The sequence below is a fragment of the Mustela nivalis genome (genome assembly GCF_964662115.1).
Source record: "Mustela nivalis genome assembly, chromosome: 19".
Classification (NCBI taxonomy): Eukaryota; Metazoa; Chordata; class Mammalia; order Carnivora; family Mustelidae; genus Mustela; species Mustela nivalis.
In genome coordinates this window covers 9,036,582-9,056,520 of record NC_139038.1, presented here as the reverse complement: position 1 = coordinate 9,056,520, position 19,939 = coordinate 9,036,582, and the positions used below count along the sequence as shown (strand labels likewise).

Here is a 19,939-nt window from a genome sequence, read left to right as displayed (position 1 = left end):
GCTCTGGGGTCTTGTGATGGGGTCGGTGGAGGGCCTGGGCCTGGGGACTCCTGTGGCTCCTTGGGGGTGACCAACGACCAGCACTGCTGCCTTAGCCTTTGTGTATCCTGTCTGCCCACCCCCCCACGTCACAGGGGGACTCATTTCTCCCCCCACCTGCTGTCCCCACCATAACCCTGGGTCCCACTGCTCCATCCCTCACAGGGTAGAGCCTGAACGTGCCTCACCTTCCCTTCCTGGCTCTGGGGCTGCTGAGTCTGCGCCGCCCCTCCCCCATCACCAACACCCTGTTCTCTGGCTCCTTCTTCAGAGCCTCACACAAGCCCTCCTTGGGTTTCCAGGACCTTGTGGTCAGGAAGTACAAACCCCAGGGTCTACTGCGCCCTAGTACAGAACATGAAGGGGCAGAGAGGCATGCCTTTATGGGGCTGCCGCCGGACCTGGGATGGGGATGCACGCATAGCCACCCAGTGGCGACACCTTCCACCCTTTCCACCAGAAGAGTCCTGGCGTGGGGTGGCCACTGCAGCCTGAAGAGGGGTTACAGCAAGTGCCTGGCACTGTCCCTGCTGTCCGTGTACCCCCCGCTGCCCCCCTGGGTTCTACCAGGCAGAGAGTGAGGCCCCCTCCCCCCAGCCAGCCCAGTTAATAGCATCCTTGGCCCAGACTTGGCCGGGATGGCCCGGAGGGTGGAGATTCCAGCCCTTGGGCACCATGCCCTTCAGTGCCTTCTGTCCCTTCCCAGTTAAAGAGCCCCCCCCCCCCACCATTTGGCCTGGAGAGTCAAGGCTGGTGTGGGTCTCGGGGGAATGACACTTCCTTGGCCCAGGGACCAAGGCTTAAGTAGGGGATGGCTCTTCTCAGGAAGTGGTGTGGAAGCTTCTGGTTTCCTTCGCGAATCCTCAGCTGCTGTGGCTCCAGCAGCTAGTGGGAGACCCAGCCCCTTCAGAGAGCGCGGCGGGGCCCTGATGACAAACTAGTCTGCAGACTACCCGCCGGTCCCAGCGGGCTCCTGCGCTTGGCCCTCCAAGCTCCTCTCTCCCCGCCAGGTGCACCTGCCTGGCCCCCGCCCTCACCCGCTGACTGCCCGACAAGCGGCTCATCAGGCCATATGCCCACTGGGCAAGCCGGCGACAACACGGCCGGGGAGGAGGGGGCCTCTGGTGGCAGGCAGCCTCGGCAGGGGGTTTATCCGGACGCCCACGAGGCTTCCCCCGCCGGCCCCCCTGCGCTGCGGCTCCATTCTCCACTTGAGGGCCCCGCGCTGGGTGTTCCAAGGGCACATTTCCAAAGAAGGATCACGGGGAGCGGAGAGAGGCCGTCGCACCGCGCACAGAGCAGTCCCGGGCGCTGCCAGCGGGGCCCCAAGCACAGCTACGGGGCCGCGAACGCGTAGACGCAACCCGGGTTCACCCATTCGCAGACCCACCCGCCCCCCTCCGTCCCCGGGCTTTTCTCGCGCCTGCAGTACATCCTCCGAGCCGCTAGGGGGCAAGCAGCCGGACTTCACGGGTGGGGAGGGCGTTAGGGGCGTGCGGAGCCGCCACCCGGAAGCAGTCGCTAACCCGGAAGAGGTGGTGGTACAGGGCTTTGCTGGCGGTGGTGGCGGCTGTCTCGGCTTTGGAGGTTGGTGCGGCGCTAGGATGAACGCGCCTCCCGCCTTCGAGTCGTTCTTGCTCTTCGAGGGCGAGAAAAAGTAAGTGGAGCCGGCGAGGGGTGGGCCGGGGGTCGCGGGCGGAGCCTGGGGCTTCTCGGGCTCGCCCACAGCGGGGAGACGGAAGGAGCTTTTACTGTGTCTGCGGACTTGAGCCGGCGCTGCGGGCCGGTGGTCAGTGGCCCCGTGCAGCAGAGGAGGAACCCGAGGCGCGGAGAGGCTCGGGAACTGCCTGCGCCCACGGGAAGTGGCGCTGTGTATGGGAACCAGGGTGCCCGGCAGCCTCCTGACCGCCGCCTTTGCAGCCAAGGGCTGGCTCTCCGGCTCACGGCCGATCCTCACTGGCCTGTGAGAAGCTTTCAGGGGCTCCTTGCCTGCAGCGAGCAAGGGAATGTGGTCCCCTGGCCTCTCCGCCTGGGCCCTGCTCCCTCACTTAACGTCTCCATGTCTTTGGGCAAATGACTTAAGCTGCCCGAGGCCCGTTTTCCATCTCTGGTAAACAGGCTTCCTGCTGTATTCAATCACGGGATTTCCTCCGAGGGGAGCTTAACGAGGTAATTTACTGAGAGTGCTTAGGCCAGGGCTCAGGACGAAGAAGACCCTCTGAAACACTGGCTTTTTCTTTTTTAAGATTTTATTTGATAGATCACAGGCAGGCAGGGACGCAGGCAGAGAGAGAGGGAGAAGCAGGCTCCCCGCTGAGCAGAGAGCCCGATGCAGGGCTCGGTCCCAGGACCCTGAGATCATGACCCGAGTGGAAGGCAGAGGCTTAACCCACTGAGCCACCCAGGCGCCCCAACACTGACTTTTTCTTAACAGCCTGGTGTGCAGGGCTCTGCGGTGTATCTTCGTCGTCCTTGAGAACAGTGGTTGGCATCTGGGGCCATTTTGCTCCCCCGGGGACTTTTTCAACGTCTGCCAACAGTTCTGATAGTCACAGAGGGGGTGCTGCTCGTGGGTACAGACCAGGGAATGCTGCTCATATCCTACGGTGTACAAGGCAGCCCCCTACAGAATAGAATTACCGACCCTAAAATGTCAGTGGTGCCAAGGAGCAGTCCAGAGCAGGTGAGGGTCTTGCAGAATCAGGGTGTAGCCCCTCTGCTGCTCTGAGTCCGAGAGGTCTTTATAGCTGAAGAGATGGTGTCCTCACCTGTTGCTTTGCCCTCTTCCCAGGATTACCATTAACAAGGACACCAAGGTACCCAATGCCTGTTTGTTCACCATCAACAAAGAAGACCACACGCTAGGAAACATCATTAAATCGTAAGTTCCACGTCAGAGGCTCTTGGAAAGCGTTTATTGGGGGTCTTTGAGGCAAAACACACATTCTGGAAGATTTCCCGCAGTCTCTGAGCTGCAGGAAGGTCTGGGGGCTTGCTCTGGCAGTTCCCACATTCCAGTTTATTCTCTCCGAGATGACGCTGACCTCGATCCCATCATACCGCCATGTGTCTGATTTACCGGGGCAAGCCAGAGAGATGCGGGCCTGCTTGTGTTTCTGTGCTGAGGAGCAGGGGGGACAGTCCGGGCGTGCTGCCACCCACCCCTCCTCGGGACGATGATCTCTGGGACACTTGGCGCACACAGACAGATGTGCCAGAGATTGGCTGTTATTGGGAGGAGGGGAGAAGGTGGGAGAGGCTCTGCGGCTAGCGGGTGCCCCAGTGGACAGCGGATGTGGGTTGGTGGGTGCGTGTTTACACCAGTGTAGCCCTGACAAGCTAGGAGGTTGGTGATGTGGTCGCTGTTCTGGTCTAAGGTCTTGTCATTTCTGTGCTGAAGACACCATGGGTGAAGCCGGGTCTTTCCGCGGTGTACATGTGGGGTCGGCGGTCTTCTGTCTGGGTGACTCCCACTCTGAGCCACGCCAGTGGTGCCCCCAGACCCTTCTAGGGCCTTGCAGCTCCCCTGGTCTGGGAGCCGTGTCCCCACCTATGCAAGGGACCTCCCTCATGGTGCCTTACTGCTGACCGAGCTGCTCTGGAGGACCCCATGGGCCCAGGGCATGGTATGCAGATGCAGGCTGCCAGCCTTGCAGATGGGGCCCCAGGGGTGTGGGCGGCAGCTGCCAGCCGGTGCTGCCCGGAGAGCTTCCGTTCACCACCTGCTCAGGGCCGAGCCTTCTCCGCCTGCTGCCCTTCTTGCTGTCAGACGCTCGTCCTGGGCTTTGTCTGGCTACTAGACTCGGGCTGCCTGGGGTGGGGTCCTTGATCCTCATGGATGCTGTGCGCACGCGTGTGTGTGTGTGTTGCGTCCCCATGAGATCTTTTTTGAAATGTTTTACTTGGTAGATTTTTTGGGGGAAATCAAGAGCAGGGAACCCGCTGGGGTCAGCACCCCCAGCTGTACTGGCTTCCAGGCCTCTACCCAGTGGGAAGAGGCCTTGGTTAGAGCCTGGTCATCCCCACGGGTGCTCGGCTCAGCACCCTGTGTCACTCCCCCCGACAGACAGCTGCTCAAGGACCCGCAGGTGCTGTTCGCCGGCTACAAAGTCCCCCACCCCTTGGAGCACAAGATCATCATCCGGGTGCAGACCACCCCGGACTACAGCCCGCAGGAGGCCTTCACCAATGCCATCACGGACCTCATCAGCGAGCTCTCCCTGCTGGAGGAGCGCTTCCGGGTGAGCGGCCGGGCGTGCAGGGGAGCGGCCCTGTCCTCGTGCCCCCAGCCCGGACAGCCCGTGGAGAGTGTCCTGAGCTCTAGGGGGCGTGGGGGGAGGCACTTCCGTAGGACGTGGACGAAGGGAGGGGTAGGGGGCTAAGGCTGGGGGCCTGCTGGGTGCAGGCACGGGTGGGAACCGGAGTGCTTGCTCCAGGGGCTCCTGCGGCCCTTTGGGCCTGCTTCCCCGAGCCTTCTCTGGTAAGGCCTGGCCGTGTCCGGGGTGTTTGTGTAGGGGGCAGCTTGTCCCAGGGTGGCGCTCCACAGTTAAGGAGGCCAAGGGGGGTGGTCACACCTGTCCACGCAGAGGGCATCAGAGTCTGACCTGGGTGTAGACGGACACCCCGGCTTGTCCATGTTCACTAGTGGCCCCTGCCCTTCAGGCAGATGGGGTAGGGGGCGCGCAGGGCCACGGGGCTGCTTTCTCACTGTGGTCCTTTAAGCTAAGTGGACGCCGCCCCTCTCCCCTCAGGTGGCCATTAAAGACAAGCAAGAAGGCATCGAGTAGCGGCGGGAAGTGTTGCTGGGCCGGCTCCTACCCTGCGCTGGAACCTTTTTCAGCTCCCAGTAGAGGAGAGCAGCTTCCCCAACGTTGGGGACATCCTGGTGAGCCCGTCCCCACCGGCATGTCCTACACACGGTTTGTTTTGCTTTCTTGATAAAGAGCAGCAGGAGGCCTGGCCGGGTGCTGCGGCGGCAGGTGCATGGGGCGCGCGGAGGCCAAGGACTGGTTTCCCATCGTGGACGGGCCCTGCACCCCGGATTCCTGGCTGAGGAGCTGGTGGGACTGACTTCTAGACCAGCTCTCGGGAACCCAGGCCAGGCGTGGGGGCGGCAGCCAGGCAGCCTCTGCTCGTGGCTCGGCCTCCCACCGCATCAGCGCGCCAGCCGGGGCCCCAAGCAGCCCTCCAGCCTTCTTACACAGCAGAGTTTAATAAAAATATTCCCCGATAAAAACAGTCTGGTCGTTTGCCCCGGAGCGGAATAAGTTAAGTCGGGCCCCTAGAACTCGTGCACCTCCCTAGAGGCAGGAGCCCCGCGCTGGCTACTGTCTCTTCCAGATGGCGACGATGTTGGAGTCCGTCAGAGCCGTGAGGTAGGTACAGGTGCGGTTGGCTGCCACTGTGTTCACCATGGTCTTGGTCACCATCTGGCCAAGGGCCCAGGGCTGGGGCCACTTAAGGATCTGGGGGGCAAAAGAGGGGGGCGGGGCTCCAGCTTCCTGCTCAGCGGCCCCCGCAGCAGGTGGGGGGTTGGGCAGGGCACCTACCTGCGTCGGGGCCTGCGGCGCGGAGGGCAGCGGCGCCTGCTGGCTCAGGAGGCGCCGGACGTCGTAGAGCCACACGTTGCCCTCCTCGTCCCCACACAGCACGATCCCCTCATCTGCCAGAGGCTCAGAGTGAGACGTGGGGCCGGGCGGGGCACAGCCACAGGGGGGGCGGGGCAGCGGGGTGCGGGGGCTCACCGGGGCAGGTGCTCAGCGAGAAGTAGGCCAGCTTGGTGGGGGACCACTGCAGCCGCGCCAGCACCACCACCGCCAGCGAGGACTGCTTGCCGCGGGCCCCCCACGTCTGGCTCCAGCTCCACAGGCAGATGGTGCCCAGGCCGTTCCCCTTGGAGGCTGGTGGGGGGGGAACAGAGCTGGGTGGGGGCCCCTCTCCAGACACTTCATGGTGCCCGGGGGACCCCCTCAGGAGCCCCCAGCCCCAGGGCCTGTCTCGGCTCCCAGGAGGCCAGGCTGTCCCCCGCGCGGGGTCTACTCACCCACCACATCCTGGTTCACAAACGCCAGCCCGTCCACTCTCCGCCCCGCCGCCTCCGAGCCCTCGGAGAACACGAACTCCACCTCACACACCCTGCGGGACAGAAGGTGCTGCTGAGCCACCTGGAAGCCACTCGGCCCAGGAAGCCGCTCGGTCCCCTCTCGCCCATCTGCCTTCCGCTTCCGCCAGGAGACGCGTCCACGGAGCCAGCACGGCCGGGGTGCAGGCTGGCACGGGACAGGAAGGGTCTGGAAAGGCAGGGACTTAGGGCCGGGGAACAAGGGGCTGCTGCACGGTCTCCAGCGGAGGTACACGCAGGGTCACACGGTGCTTGCAGCCACGTGTCAACACAAGGAGAAGCAGACACCTCTGCGGCGTGACCGCCACCGGGTCATGCTCAGACTGCGCTGAGCAGGGAGTAGGGGAAGCCCTGGGGCTTCACTCCCAGCTGTGGCAGGGCCCACACAGGCACTTGGCTGGACAAAGGCCACCGCTGGGCCTGACGCTTTTGTTACCTGCCCCCACGTCACAGCTGCCTCACTGCTGTCACCCCGCCCCTGAAGGTCTTCCCAGACTGTCCACAGCACTGGGGACAAGATTCAGTCTTGCCCCAGCAGATGGAGCCCGTGTCCCCAGGCCCGAGCCGCCCCCTCATCTTGTGGCGCGTCCTCCCACTTCCAGGCTGGGCCCGACCTCCCTGGCAGGACCGCCCCTGTGCCAGCACCTTCCCTCCTGCTGCCCGCAGGCTCCCCCGCTGGGATCCAGGCTCGGGCCCACCCGCCCCGTCCCCTCTCATCGTCCCCTCTCTCCTCCCTTCACACCCGACACCACGTTTTGGGGGCAGTAACGGGCCACCTTCTGTAAGGCCGTGGGCCGCACGAGGGCACGGGGCCAGCCTAAGCACGGGCCCCAAGCCTTCCAGGCGGTACAGAGGAGCCTTCCCGGGGCCTCATCCCTGTCCGGACCCTCCCCGACCGCCCCTCCAAGGTGAAGTGAACACGGCTCCGAGAGCTGCCCCGGCCCGGTCCCACAGCCAAGCAGCAGTGAGGAACGGGCCACGGACCTTTCCTTGAGAGGCTAGGGGAGGTGGGGACAGGCCAGCCCCATGAAGAGGCCCCTGAAAGCAGCCGCCCCTGGCGGCTCGGGATGGGGCGGGGCTTGAGTCCCACCCCCGGGGCGGATGTGCTGGAGGTCAGGCATCTGGACAGCTCGGAGGCTGGCATTCAAGGCCTCCCTGGCTCAGCCTCACCTCCTCTTCTGGGGCCGGTCCAGCCGCACGTCCCAGCAGCAGCAGCCGCCCTCGCAGCCGGCCAGCAGGTAGGCATCTGGGCAGGAGGCCACGGGGCAGAGGCGCAGAGGGATGGACGTAGCATCCAGGGTGAGCAGCTGGCTGCCGGCGGGGAGGAGGTGGTGAGGCCTCGGACCCGGACGTCTGGCCGCCCTGGCCGCCCCCTGCCCAGCCCCCAGCCTCACCTGGCCTGGAATTCGTAGTCGTGGTTGGGCACCCCGAGGTCCCAGAGGATGATCCGCTTGTCATAGGAGGCCGCTGAGTGGTGGAGGAGAGAGGAGGCTCTGAGGAGACCCGTTCGCTCCAGCAGGCTCCGTCCCAGGATGAGACCGTGGTCGCAAGGCCACCCGCCCCCGCCGAGGTGTGCAGGGCCACAGCTGGGAGGCGGAAGACTTGAGGGCCACCAGTCTCTACCTCTGTACAACCACGGCCCGTGCCAGGCCCACACATCCCTTCTTGGGCTTGGCACACTTAGCACCCAGGTCACAGGGTGGCCCAGCCACCCGGCTTCCAGGCCACAGAGCGGGTCAAGGGGAGAAGGCAGGAGCTAAAGCCCGGTCAGTCGTCCACCGAGCCACACTGCGTCTGGCCTGGCCGGAGCTGACCCCAGTGGCCGTGGTGACGCTCACAAGCCACGCACACTCCCTCCCGACCCGGACTGCAGGACAGGGTGCTGGGGCCCCCTCAGGGACGTGGGAGAGGGTCTTACTGAAGAGGTGGGTCTCGTGGGTGGGGCTGAAGCAGAGGGTGGCGATGGCCTTCTTGTGGGCCCGGATGACCCCGCAGCAGAAGCCAGCCCGCACGTGCAGCAGCCGGACCAGGCCCCGCAGGCCCGCGGCCGCCAGCACGCTCCAGCGCTTCTTGTGACCGGCCTGTGTCACCACGGTCAGGGCTGTCCAGGCCACCGAGAAGAACTCCTGGGTGGGGATGGGGGGCCGGGGGGGAGGGGAGAGTGGGGTCACTAAGGGGCAGAGCTGCACCTGCCAGCGAGCTCCGGCCGGTGGAAGCGAGAACCAGCAGGACCAAGTCATCTGCCGCCCCCTCCCTGCCCCCTCGCCGCACGGGAGCAGCCCCGGGCCCTCACCTCGCCAGGGGCCTTGTACTTGTGCAGCACGATGCCCGTCTGGCAGTCTATCACACACACGGCCTCCCCGCCGCACGTGGCCACCGTCTGGGAGGGGGCCCCCGCGTGCCCTGTTTTGAGGGGTCAGCCTCAGTAAACACATCGTCTGCGACGTCCGCCCCTGCAGCCTGTCCTTCCTGGCCCTGACGGTGCTCCAGGGGCTGTCTCTCTCCCAGGACCCCCATCCACCGAGGCGGCCCCCTCCAGATAGCGTCCCTGGGCCCCCCGTCTAGACAGCCGGTCCTGCCGGTTCCCTGGGGTGCTCGCCCTGGCCCTGCCTGCCCGCCGTGGCTGTACCCTCCTCCCAGGCCGGCTCAAAGGCGCAGGCCCAGAGCTGGGTCTCCAGGTCCCGAGGGCTGTTGTTCTTGCTGTGACACTGCAGGAAGTGCAGGGGCTCCAGGTCCAGCGCAGGCTGTGGGGGCAGAGGGGGCGTCACAGCTGCCCCAGCCTGTGCTCCCTGCCGGCTGCTCCCTGCCCCCCGGCTGGCTTACCCGGCTGTCATCAGAGCCCGGGGCGCTGCCCTCCACGCAGACCGAAGAGGAGGTACACACCCGCTTGTTGGGAGACGGGCTGAGTGAGACGTCGTCCGGCCGTTTCACGGCCACCGGCCTGGCCTGTGGAGGGGGTCGGGGCTGGGCTGAGGGCCTGGGGGCCACGGGCCCATCTGCCTGGCGCTTCCTTCCTCGGCATCACAGGCTGGCCTGCACCCTCTCACGGGGGCAGAAAGCAAGGGCTGGCCCAGGGTTAGTGTGAACGAGCTCAGGCATCAGGGGCCGTCTCCTGGGCTTCTTTCCAGGACCCTCCGCCCCATCCCCTTTCCCTACAGTCTCCCTAGGCAGTCCTTGGGAGTTGCAAGGTACCACACTTACCCTGGGTTTCTGGGCAGCTGGGGCTTTCGGAGGCCTCTCCGGGATGTCTGCCTCACGCACCTGGGCCCCACCAGAGGCCACCAGCTCCTCAGAGATCATCCGCACCTACATGGGGTGAGGACATTGAGGAATTAGATACAGTCCTAGGGGACCCAGGCCCCTCTCCCAAATGCTGGGGCAGAGGGAACTTTTGCTTCCCGAGGTGGGAAAAGACCTTTCTTTTTTCTTTTTTTTGACAGACAGAGATCACAAGTAGGCAGAGAGAGAGGAAGGGAAACAGGCTCCCTGCTGAGCAGACAGCCCAATGCGGGACTCGATCCCAGGACCCTGGGATTGTGACCTAAGCCGAAGGCAGAGGCTTTAACCCACTGAGCCACCCAGGCGCCCGGGAAAGGGCCTTTCCAACCAATAAGTCTCCCTTCCCTGACCCACCCCACTCTCTACTACCCCTTATGGCCAGAAGCCTCTAGGGCAGCTGGAGCCAATCGAGGAGCTGGGGAAACAGATTCTGAGCACGGCAGGAGCGCTCATACCCGCCACTGGGTGAACTCGCTGAGGGACTCAGGCCCATAACGGATGTCCCTGACAGCAGACTTCACAAAGTCAGCCTGGGCCTTCTCTGCCTCCTCGCCTGGGCTCAGTGCAGCCTTGAACTTCTCCCAGTGAGCTGTGACCTGGAACAAGAGGGACCAGACTCAACCCCAGTCCACCCCAGACCTCCTGGACCCTCCGTGGCGCCCCTGCCTCCCATCTCACGGGCACAGGTGTCTCCGCTTCAACGCCTCCTGGAAGTCTCCCTGAACTACAGCCTTAGCGGCAGTGTGCACAAACCTACACAGAATGCGCGTGCACAGACACACGCGTAGCAGCCCCAAGGAGGAGGAGGAGGAGGCGCTGGCGGCGGCGGCAGCCCGGTACAGTTTCTGGTCCCTGGCTGGGCCCTGCCTGCACACCCGGAGAGCAGGACCTTCCTTGAAAGAGGCCAAGCACCACAGCCAGGCTCAAAGCAACACGGTCAGGCGAAGGGACAGACGCCGCTCAGTGTCAGGGCAGAGAGCCCCCGGAACGCCCCCTCAGGGTCCTCCAAATGTCCATTCTGTCGCTCGCTCCTCAAGGCCCCCCGGCCTGCTCCAGAGACGTGGGTCCGTCCCCTTACCCGGCTGGTCAGCTCCCGGTTTAGGTTCTCCACTTGAGAGGAAGTGGACGAAGCATCCTTGCCATTGACCTTACGGAGCTTGGGCAGGAGAAAGGAGACTTTCAGGTTGTCACTGACCTGGGGGATGAGGGAGAGCGGCTCAGTGTCCCCCCAAGCTGTGGCTCAGCCCCGCTGGAGTGCGGGCCCTGGCTCTGGGGCAGGTGGGGGGCCCCCACTTACAGTCAGGAAGGGGTTGCCCTCCAGGCTGAGCTCCTCGAGCTCTGGGAACTGGCACAAGGCAGTGACGTCCCCCAGCTGGTTGTTGGCGCAGCGGAGGACGCGCAGGTGCGACAGGCCCAGGTTGGCGGGCAGCGTCTCCAGCTGGTTGTTGGAGAGGTCCAGCTCTTGGAGCTGCGTCAGGCGGCTCAGGAGCTTGGGGTCCAAGTGTTCCGAGAGCAGCTTCAGCCCCGACAAGCTGGGTGGGGGCAGACAGGGAGGGCTCAGGGGGCTGGGCAGGCCTCACACCCGGGGCAGTCCTGGGCGCCTGCGAAGGCTTGAACGGCAGAGGTCCTCTGGCGCGCACAGCCGCGCCTTGTTAAAATCCAGTAACCACTTCACAAGGGTCTACAGCTGCCCCCCACCCAACGCTTTCCCCGATCCTCTAAGGGGGCTCCTCCGTGCTGCCCAGGGCCTCAAGAACTAGCTCAACAGGCTGCTCTACACCCTTGCCGCAGGGCTGTCTCCCCCACAGCCGGGAGCCCTTCCAGGGAGAGGCCACTCGGGGCCCAGCCCGCCCGTCTCTTCACCGGAGCCCAGCGTTCGGCCCGAGTGTCGGAGACTCCGCCTAACCGACAGGGCGATAACGGGGCCGGGCAGGGAGTGGGCAAGGGCCCCAGCCCTACTTCCCGACCGGCCGGCGACCCAGGCCCGGGTGGCGGGCGGGTTGTGTGGCCGCGACCCCGCGGACCCCCGTGGCCCCCCGTCCCGCCTCTTACTCCAGGCTCCGTATCTTCCCCAGTCGGTCGCTCTTGGGACGCCCTCGCTGCATGAGCAGCCGCGCCGACAGAGGGCCCATGGCGACGAGGCACGGCCCGCGCTGGCCGGTTAGCGGTACCGGCGTCCGGCCGAGTCCGTGCCTCCTGGAGACAGACGCTAACGTCCGCCCCCGGCGGAACTCTGGAGGCGGTGCCGCGCGACGACCGGAAGGAAGCGGTCCCGCGGACCTCCTGTCCCGCGGGCAGACTACAACTCCCAGCGGCCCCCGCGGCCCCGCGCCTGCGCCCTGGTCGCCAAGACGCGACGATGGCGGCTGCGGCGGTGGCTTCCCCAGAGGTCCTCCGGGAATGCGGCTGCAAGGGCATCCGGACCTGTCTGATCTGCGAGCGGCAGCACGGAGGTGACCCGCCCTGGCAGCACCCCCCGCAGGTGAGGGCTGGGGGAGGGGCCGTGCCACAACTCCCTTCTTCATACGGGGAAACTGAGGCCCAGACTGGCTTCGAAGACGGGCCCCGGATCAACCCCTGTCAAGGGCCCTCGCTGTGGGGGCATTGCAGGATGAGATGAGCGCTTTGAGGGGTGGGCTTGGAGTGGGTGCCATCCGACCACAACTCCCCTTTGAGTCCTGGGGAGAGTGTGACAGCAAACCTCCACGTAGCGCCCCCCTCCCCCGCGCCCCCTCCCCTGCGTCCGGGGCTGCGAGCTTCACGGAGTGGGGAGACGACCAGGAAAAAGACCAGGCAGGGCAAAGTGCCCTAGACACCGTTGAGCGGAAGTGGTCAAGGAGGAAATTCATTCCAATTAATTAAGGAAAAAGGATCCAGAGGCTTTGTCGGGCCAGGGGTGGGGGACGGTAAGGGCGTTCCCGCTGGGGGACTGCTTGGGTACAGGCCTGGGGCAGGTCCCGGGCTTGGAAGGAGCGTGACGCTTCAGGGGCCGGCCGCCCTGACCCAGAGGGCTCCGTGTGTGGTGGCTGGGTAGGCTGGACTTGTTCTGAGGGCCCCGGATTGCCGCTCAGGGTTTTAGAGGAAGTTAGGGGTGAGTTTTGGAAAGGTCCCAGGACGTGGGGAGGCAGATGGGAAGGGATGGGATCTCGGAAGCCAGTGCAGAAACTCCCACAGCATCCCCGGTGAAAGCTTGGAAGGTCCTGTGGAAAGTGATCTGGTGATGTCTCAGCAAACGAAAAGTAGAATTACCATGTGATCCAGCAGTTCTGGGTAGACTCGCAAGCAGACCCTTGAAGAGAGACCTGTACACCCCCGTTCCTAGCACGGTTCCTAGCGTGGTTCCCAGTAGCTACGACATGGAAGCAGTGAAAGTGTCCGGCAGTGGCTGGGCGGGTAAACAAACGTGGCCTGTGCCCCATGGAATGTTATGTGCCTTGAAGGGCGTTTGACACCTGCTGTGACATGAACGGATCCTGAGGTCGTTATGCTGAGTGAAAGGTCCCTCACGAGAGGATTAAATATTGCAGGATTCCGCTTCCGGGAATCCTGGAGAGGAATCACATTCATAGAGTCAGCAAGTAGCATGGTGGGTCCCTGGGGCTTGCGGAAAAGAGCGAAGCGTTGTTTTGAGTCCAGAGTTTTAGAGAGGTGGGGATGGGTGCAGGACAGCGTGACCGGATTGAACGCTTACCTGTACACTTAAAGATGGTGACGATGACAGTTTTATGTCCTGTATATTTTGGCTACAAGGAAAGCCTGAGAAGTGCCGAGAGTCTGAACTTAGCCCGTGCCCGCGGGTGTGGGGGTAGCCCGACTTGCTGGCTGTGAGATGAGCAGAAGGTACAGGGCGATCCCCGATTTTAATGTGTTCCGTGTGAGGTGCCAGAAGACGGAGGACGCGATGGTCCCCAGCCGGGGTGGGCAGCAGGAGCCATGAAATGTAAGGGGTTTGGGGAAAAGGAGGATTAACTGGACAGGGCGGACCTCAGACTGCCATGCAGCTGGGACAAAGTCATGGCCAGTCCAGCTGGGAGCCCCTGAGCAGACTGATGGAGAGAGGAGTCCCGAGTCGGGTAGAAAGAGCCAGACCTGTGCTGAGTCATTGGCTGGGGGCTGCCTGGGACCAGGGTGGCCTTTGCCCCAAACTTGAGGTGGCAGGAGGTTGTGCGCTGGGCAGTCCTCGAGGATGGCTGGCAAGTTCTCTCTTTTGAAGGAAAGTTCAGGCAGTGCCTCTGCAGCCGCAGAGGGGGGCGGAGCCGAGAGTCACCCCCACCGTGGGGACAGCATCTCCCCTCTGGCTGCCCAGTATGCTCGCCCTCTGGACAGCCTTGGGTTCCTCTCCTTCAGTCCCCGCCATGGCCAGGGAGGCCGGAGGACACCCCACAGTGACACTAGCAGTGTGGACTCCCAGGCAGCGCCCCGCTGTGCAGCCTCAGGCTCATTCCTGAACTTTGCTGGGCTGAGTCACCTCATTTTTAAAACAGAGAGCAGACAGGGGCACCTGGGTGGCTCAGTGGGTTAAAGCCTCTGCCTTCGGCTCAGGTCATGATCCCAGGGTCCTGGGATCGAGCCCCACATCGGGCTCTCTGTTCTGCGCAGAGCAGAGAGCCTGCTTCCTCCTCTCTCTCTCTTTGCCTGCCTCTCTGCCTACTTGTGATCTGTCAAATAAATAAATTAAAAAAGATAAAAAAAAAAAAATAAACAGAGAGCAGACAGTAGTTACGTGTATGCTCTTCCCCATAAGATGAGGAGAGTGAGAAAGGACAGGCAAAGGGCCCTTCCCAGGAGGCAGCCCCAGGCGGGGAGGGGTTCTGCCTCCCTCCGGACCCCAGCTGCTTTCCAGTGGGGCTTCAGGGGCTCCAGGTCCCTCCTCTTTCTTTTGCAGAAAACGCACCGTTTCATTTACTACTCTGACACTGGCTGGGCCGTGGGGGCCGAGGAGTCTGACTTTGAAGGCTGGGCCTTCCCCTTCCCCGGAGTGACGCTGATAGAGGATTTTGTGACCCGGGAGGAGGAAGCCGAGATGGTGCAGCTGATGGACCGGGAGCCCTGGAAGCCCTCCCAGTCTGGACGGAGGAAGCAGGTAGGCCCCGGGAGGCGGGGAGGACCGGGCTGGCTGGTCAGGGAGGAGTCGTCCTGCTCCCGACTCCTCGCCCCACACCCCTTGGCTCACATCCCTCCAGTGCCTCTCTCTGCAGCCACAGCACCCCAGGGCCATTAGGGGGTGCGCGCCCCTGACCCTGGGGCTTGGGCGGCCAGGGGAGCGGTGTGTGGCGTGTGTTGGAGGAAGGGGCACAGGCAGGCCTGGCCTTCTCCGCTTCCCACCAGACTCACCGGCTGCGGTGCGGCAGGGCCGTAGGGCAGACTGATGCTCTGCTCTCAGGGTTTTTAGAGGCCGCAGCTCACCTTCCCACTCAAGCCGTTCCCCATCCGACCCCCAGGTCCTGGCCTCTTCCCGGCAGTACTCTGCCTGCTCTCCCTCCCTCCCTCTCAGTGACTTCAGGCCTGTCCATCATCAACCACTTCCTCTGGGGCTCCTGTGCCCTGGCGCCCCCCACTGTCCTGCTCCTTCCGCTGAACTCCAGCCCCGGGCAAGTCCAACTCCTCTGGCTGCTGGCCTCACGCCCAGCTGCTCTGCTCCGGCGGTCACATCCGTCTCCCCTGGGGAGACTGGACCTTCTGGACCTTCCCCCTTCACCCCCCACCCCGAGAAAGCCGCGCGGGCCGTGCCCTTCTCAACCTCGGAGCCAGACTTCTCTCCAAGCCCCCTTCGAACTCCGAGGTGCTGTCCGACCCTGCTCCCCTCTGTCCTCGACGTCATTCTTACCTCAGCTGGATCTTCTCCCCCAGACCACCTGTAAGCTCCCCCTCCCAGCTCTGCAGCTAACCTCTCCGTAGTGTCGTCTATTCTGTCTTCACTGGGTCTCCTCCTGCTCCCGCGTCACGCCCTCGTCACCTCCGTCCTGGGTCCCGGCCTCCGCGCCCCCACCCAGCGGCCAGTCTTCGGGCCCAGCGCTGGGGCCTCTCCGTTGCCGGAGCTCCCTGGCCGGTCTCCGTGAGTCACAGCTCTGACACCGTGCGTGTGTTGGCGACTCCCACGTTTGTGTCTCCAGCCGGCTTCCCGTGTTCGTCAGACCCTCGCTGAGTCTTGGCCCATCCCGGCGCCCCCGCAGTGTCCACAGCGCGGCAAATTCCCCCTTCCATCTGCTCGCGCCGGAAACCGTGCGGCTCTCCAGATTTCTCTCCCTCGGCCTGGTCTTCCCTGTCCACTTGCTTCCTTCAGAACATGCCCGGAATCCGAGAACACGGCACTCCGCACCCCCACTGCCCCCACTGCCCCCACCCAGTTCTGCCGCTGGGATTCCTTCTGGAGCTTCCCGGGGCCCCGACCCCCTTCCTCAGATGGACCCGCTGCTCCGCTACAAACCCCCCAGGTTCCCACCCCAACCTCCGCTCCCCTCGCTGCTCTGTGGGGTCCCTGTAAGCCGCCTCTGTGCTCCGGAGACGCTCTAGGTCACACCTCTGTGTGCGCTGTACCCGAGCCTCCTCCTCCGCCTGCCGCTGCCGGGGGCGCCCAGCCACGCTGACACACTGAAGCTGGAAGGAGAAAGACATTTGCACCGGATACCCCCACTCGCCACTGGGTTGGGGGGGGTGCCCGAGGGGCAGGAGTCAGTGGATAAATGCTCAATCCCTTGGGCCTCAAGTCTGAGGGTGTTCTGGAAGCCTCCTCCCTAACGATTGCTTTTTTTAAAAGACAGAATCCACAGACCATAAAATCCGCTCATTTAACATGTACAGTTCGCTCTGTTCAGAATGTGCAGCCTTCTCCAGTGCCTGCCCGTCACCCGCAAAGGACATCTGTACCCAGGAGCAGTCGCTCCCTGTTCCCCGTCCCCTGCCAACCACTGATCTTTCTGTCTGGCTTTGCCTGTGCCGGACATCTCAACGTAAGCAGGATTATAGAACACATGGCCCTCCGTGTCAGCTTCTCCCCCCGACAGTGTCGCTTGGCGTTTGTGGCCAGATGGCCCTCTTGTGCGGACCTGCCCCCACGCCTTCATCCATTTGTCCCATCACGGACACCGGCCTGTGCCGGCCCTTTGGCTGTTGTGTCCCAGTGTCGCCGTGAACACCCATCGGCAAGTGTCTGCATGGCCGTGTTTCCAGCCCTGGGTGTGTAGCTGGAAGCGGAACTTCTCTGTCTCGGTTCTGAACCCCCGGGATCCCCAGCTCTGACCATGTGATGAGGCCGCCTGGGGCTGACGCTCCCTCGCGCCTCCTGCGTCTTGCGTCGGCCTCGCGGCTCAGAACACGCTGCCTGCGCGCAGGTCCTCTGTGTCCCTCTCTGCCTGCGCGCGGCCCCTGCCCCGGCACCTCACACCCCCTTCCCTCCTTTTTTCTTCCCAAAGTATCTACCGCTGGGGCCGGCCGCCCCCGCTGGGAGCACATCCTGGTCCAGAGCCAGGCATTTTTGCTTCTCTTGGTCTCCGCGGTCAGATCTTCAGACCTGGCCCGTGAAAGCCATTCCTGTAAACTCAGGCACTTCTCCACTTCCTCTCTGTCCTCACCCTTCAGGACTATGGCCCCAAAGTCAACTTCCGGAAACAGAAGCTCAAGACTGCGGGCTTCAGCGGCCTCCCCAGCTTCAGCCGGGACGTGGTGCGGAGGATGGGCCTGTACCCCATCCTGGAGGACTTCCGGCCCGTGGAGCAGTGTAACCTGGACTACTGCCCGGAGCGGGGCTCAGCCATCGACCCGCACCTGGATGACGTCTGGCTGTGGGGGGAGCGGCTGGTGAGCCTCAACCTCCTGTCCCCGACTGTGCTGTCCATGTCCCGGGAGGCGCCCGGCAGCCTGCTGCTCTGTCTGGCCCCTTCTGGCTTCCCGGAGGCCCTGGTGGAAGGGGTGATGGCCCCCAGCAGGTCCGTCCTGTGCCAGGAGGTGGAGGTGGCCGTCCCCTTACCCCGCCGCTCGCTGCTCGTGCTCTCGGGCGCCGCGCGGCACCAGTGGAAGCACGCCATCCACCGCAGACACATCGAGGCCCGCCGCGTCTGCGCCACCTTCAGGGAGCTGTCGGCCGAGTTCCGGCCCGGCGGGCGGCAGCAGGAGCTGGGGCAGGAGCTCCTGCAGATCTCCCTGTCCTTCCAGGGGAGACCTCTGTGAGCCGCCGAGCTGGGGCCGGGAGCTGGGGCCGGGCCTGGCCAGGGCGCCGGCTCTGGGCTTGACTGTCTGCCAGGATTTCAGGCCGGGACGCCCGGCACGGGGGCGCTTCCTCCCCAGCTTAGTAGCTTTGAAGAGAAGACGGCGCAGCATCCTGACGCGACGACAATGTGGGCCCTGCCTGGGAGCCGGACGGGATGGCACCGGGCCTTGGGTCAGTCCTGTCTGACCTACCCCGTGGCCGCCTGTGTGGCTGGCTTGTCACCGTTGGAGGGCAGTGGGGTCATTTGAACTTAAACTTGTTAGTACCACCTAAAAACGCTTTCTCCTTGATCCCTCTCTCAATGAAGTTCCCTGATAACCCCATTCTCCGGTCCTTTCATTTGGGGAGCGAGTCGGAGAGCAGAATCGACAGACCTAAAGTTACTATTTCAGCCTTCAGAGCTGGTGACCGCCTCTGCGTCAGGCTCTGTCACGCTTGATCCCCCGGAGGTGTTGGGGGCCATGAGGCAGAGATATCTCCAGAGAGTCGGGTCCCACCTTCCTCCCCTGCCTCATGCTGTGAAAAAGTAGGGGGACACTGGTGCCATGCGGGGTACTCACGTGGAGGGCGGCCTGCCCTCTTCTGCTGCTCCTAAGACCAGATACGCTCGCCAGCCACAGGCTCGGTGCCAGACTTTGGGACCAGGGCCCTGTCAGAGCCCAGAAAGGTTCATGGTCCGCGCTGGTCTTCAGTCATCCTAGAACCTTCTGTGAATTGTTGGCAGTGGGAGGGCAGTCACTGGCCACCACGCACTGTCTGAAGTGGCATCGCTCTGGAGACCCAGGAAAGGCTGCTAGGTTTCTAGTGGCGGAACTGAGCCTAGCTGCAGAGCGGGGGGTCCCCGGGGTCAGTTCACTTGGAGCAGGAGGGTGGAGGACGGCTCCTTCCCGGAGTTGTGACCCGCACAGACGCTGCTCTGGGTTCCTCACTGGGCTTCAGATGCAGGCCTGGCTGGGGCCCTGGCCAGTCCTGTTGCATGTGAACAGCTCGGTGGGCTTGCAGGCCTGGGGGTCTGCTCCCAGACAGGCCAGGCCTTGGAGCACCCCTGTGTGGAGCCTGCACGATCCTCCGCCAACACTTCTGTGTGGGAAATGCACCCCCAGGTCTATGCGGGGGGAGGCCCGTGAAGGCCAGGAGAGCCACTCAGCAAAGAAGCCTATTGCCCCCAGAATCACCCAGTGCTGGCCAGACATTTGACAGGGGCAGAGCGCCCCTCAGGACACACCCCATGCCATGGTCCATACGGCCCCCGGAGCCACCTCGGGACATGCTGCATCGTGTCGTGGTCAAGTTGATGACTCTAGGTTGGGTTTGTCCTTGAAGCTACAACACGAAGACCATCAGGTCCAGTGTGCCCACTTCGACATCCGCCGCTCGTGCCGCCCACTGGGACGGGGCTGGGAAGGCCGGGCGGGGTGGCTCAGCCACAGGCTGAGGGGTATAGTGGCTGCTTAGCCCTGTATTTGAGGTGGCCGTTACTGCGTTCCCACGCTCTGCGTCCACACCAGACACGCCGTACAGACTGTTCTGTCCCGGTGGTCTGGTGGCCTCAGGCTAGGGGGAGCGCTGGGCCTTACGGGAACGTACGAACACAGAAGCGTCCAGTCTGAGGCTGGCTTCCTGCCCCGTCGTCTTCCACAGTGGACGGAGAGCACAGCTGACAGCCTGTCCTACTTTGAAAGATGTTAAGGAAACTCAGGGCCATTTACTGCAGCTGGGGCTGGGGCTGGTCCCCGCGGGCGGGGAGCTCGGGTCTGGGAAGCATCCTCTGGGTCACTCCTGTTGAGACTCAAGTAGAACCTGTCTGTACTGTGTCCCCAGTAACTGTGGGGGTGCTGCAGGCATCAAGGGCTGGGAAGAGGGGTCTGCGGGTTCTAAATGGGCCCAGTGAGGAATCTTGGCTCAGTCCTGTGCCCCTTGCCCTGCTGGCCCATGCCCAGGGCTCCGCGGACCCTACCTCGCCACCTTCTGGAGGCATGTGAGTCGAGACAGCCTTCTGTGGGTTGGCTGCACTCCCCGGGGAGATGGTTGGTGCAGGGGCCTGCTGGACCCGGCTTCTGCGGAGCTCAGCTCTCCTTTAGACCCAGGGGCCTGGGAAGTCCTCCTCCTGGGTGGCAGCGGCAGGTGGGCCACCCCCCCGGCTGGATGGGCAGAACTTGTCCCTGTTTGCACACCTGACTCCTAAGGAGCCTCTAGGTTGAAGCGCCTGCAAGTTAAAAATAATAAAAGACAGACGTCCTTTCCTAGACGGGGCCTCAGTGGGGAACAGTTACAAAACCGAAATGTCTGGGAGC

The 19,939-nt window shown here is 63.8% G+C and overlaps 3 protein-coding genes across 3 annotated transcripts; 2 read left to right on the top strand and 1 right to left on the bottom strand.

The window, feature by feature from the left end:
* Positions 1–1,550: 1,550 nt before the first annotated feature.
* Positions 1,551–5,275, top strand: POLR2J (RNA polymerase II subunit J). Its single transcript, XM_082713012.1, has 4 exons — positions 1,551–1,696; positions 2,831–2,920; positions 4,106–4,280; positions 4,791–5,275. The coding sequence occupies exons 1-4, from the start codon at positions 1,644–1,646 to the stop codon at positions 4,824–4,826; spliced, it is 354 nt and encodes a 117-aa protein (XP_082569138.1). The 5' UTR covers positions 1,551–1,643; the 3' UTR covers positions 4,827–5,275.
* Positions 5,233–11,687, bottom strand: LRWD1 (leucine rich repeats and WD repeat domain containing 1). The gene is made up of 15 exons (XM_082713000.1): positions 11,492–11,687; positions 10,737–10,971; positions 10,518–10,634; positions 9,895–10,035; positions 9,362–9,466; positions 8,984–9,106; positions 8,790–8,904; positions 8,454–8,563; positions 8,079–8,286; positions 7,555–7,627; positions 7,331–7,471; positions 6,083–6,174; positions 5,784–5,939; positions 5,589–5,701; positions 5,233–5,504 (listed from the first exon to the last, which is right to left on the bottom strand). Exons 1-15 carry the CDS (start codon positions 11,569–11,571, stop codon positions 5,364–5,366), a joined length of 1,950 nt encoding a protein of 649 aa, XP_082569126.1. The 5' UTR covers positions 11,572–11,687; the 3' UTR covers positions 5,233–5,363.
* A 73-nt stretch (positions 11,688–11,760) lies between these two features.
* Positions 11,761–17,968, top strand: ALKBH4 (alkB homolog 4, lysine demethylase). The gene is made up of 3 exons (XM_082713011.1): positions 11,761–11,921; positions 14,325–14,522; positions 17,018–17,968. Exons 1-3 carry the CDS (start codon positions 11,799–11,801, stop codon positions 17,603–17,605), a joined length of 909 nt encoding a protein of 302 aa, XP_082569137.1. The 5' UTR covers positions 11,761–11,798; the 3' UTR covers positions 17,606–17,968.
* The last annotated feature ends 1,971 nt before the right edge of the window (positions 17,969–19,939 follow it).

Excerpts from the sequence above, each read along its gene's own strand:
- POLR2J (XM_082713012.1), top strand. The coding sequence starts at position 1,644 with ATGAACGCGCCTCCCGCCTTCGAGTCGTTCTTGCTCTTCGAGGGCGAG. Across the intron at positions 1,697-2,830 it reads CTCTTCGAGGGCGAGAAAAA|GATTACCATTAACAAGGACA; the intron begins GTAAGTGGAGCC and ends CCCTCTTCCCAG. Across the intron at positions 4,281-4,790 it reads TGCTGGAGGAGCGCTTCCGG|GTGGCCATTAAAGACAAGCA; the intron begins GTGAGCGGCCGG and ends CTCTCCCCTCAG.
- LRWD1 (XM_082713000.1), bottom strand. The coding sequence starts at position 11,571 with ATGGGCCCTCTGTCGGCGCGGCTGCTCATGCAGCGAGGGCGTCCCAAG. Across the intron at positions 9,107-9,361 it reads CAGCTGCCCAGAAACCCAGG|GCCAGGCCGGTGGCCGTGAA; the intron begins GTAAGTGTGGTA and ends CCCCCTCCACAG. Across the intron at positions 8,905-8,983 it reads CGGGCTCTGATGACAGCCGG|CCTGCGCTGGACCTGGAGCC; the intron begins GTAAGCCAGCCG and ends CTGCCCCCACAG.
- ALKBH4 (XM_082713011.1), top strand. The coding sequence starts at position 11,799 with ATGGCGGCTGCGGCGGTGGCTTCCCCAGAGGTCCTCCGGGAATGCGGC. Across the intron at positions 11,922-14,324 it reads CCTGGCAGCACCCCCCGCAG|AAAACGCACCGTTTCATTTA; the intron begins GTGAGGGCTGGG and ends TTTCTTTTGCAG. Across the intron at positions 14,523-17,017 it reads AGTCTGGACGGAGGAAGCAG|GACTATGGCCCCAAAGTCAA; the intron begins GTAGGCCCCGGG and ends CTCACCCTTCAG.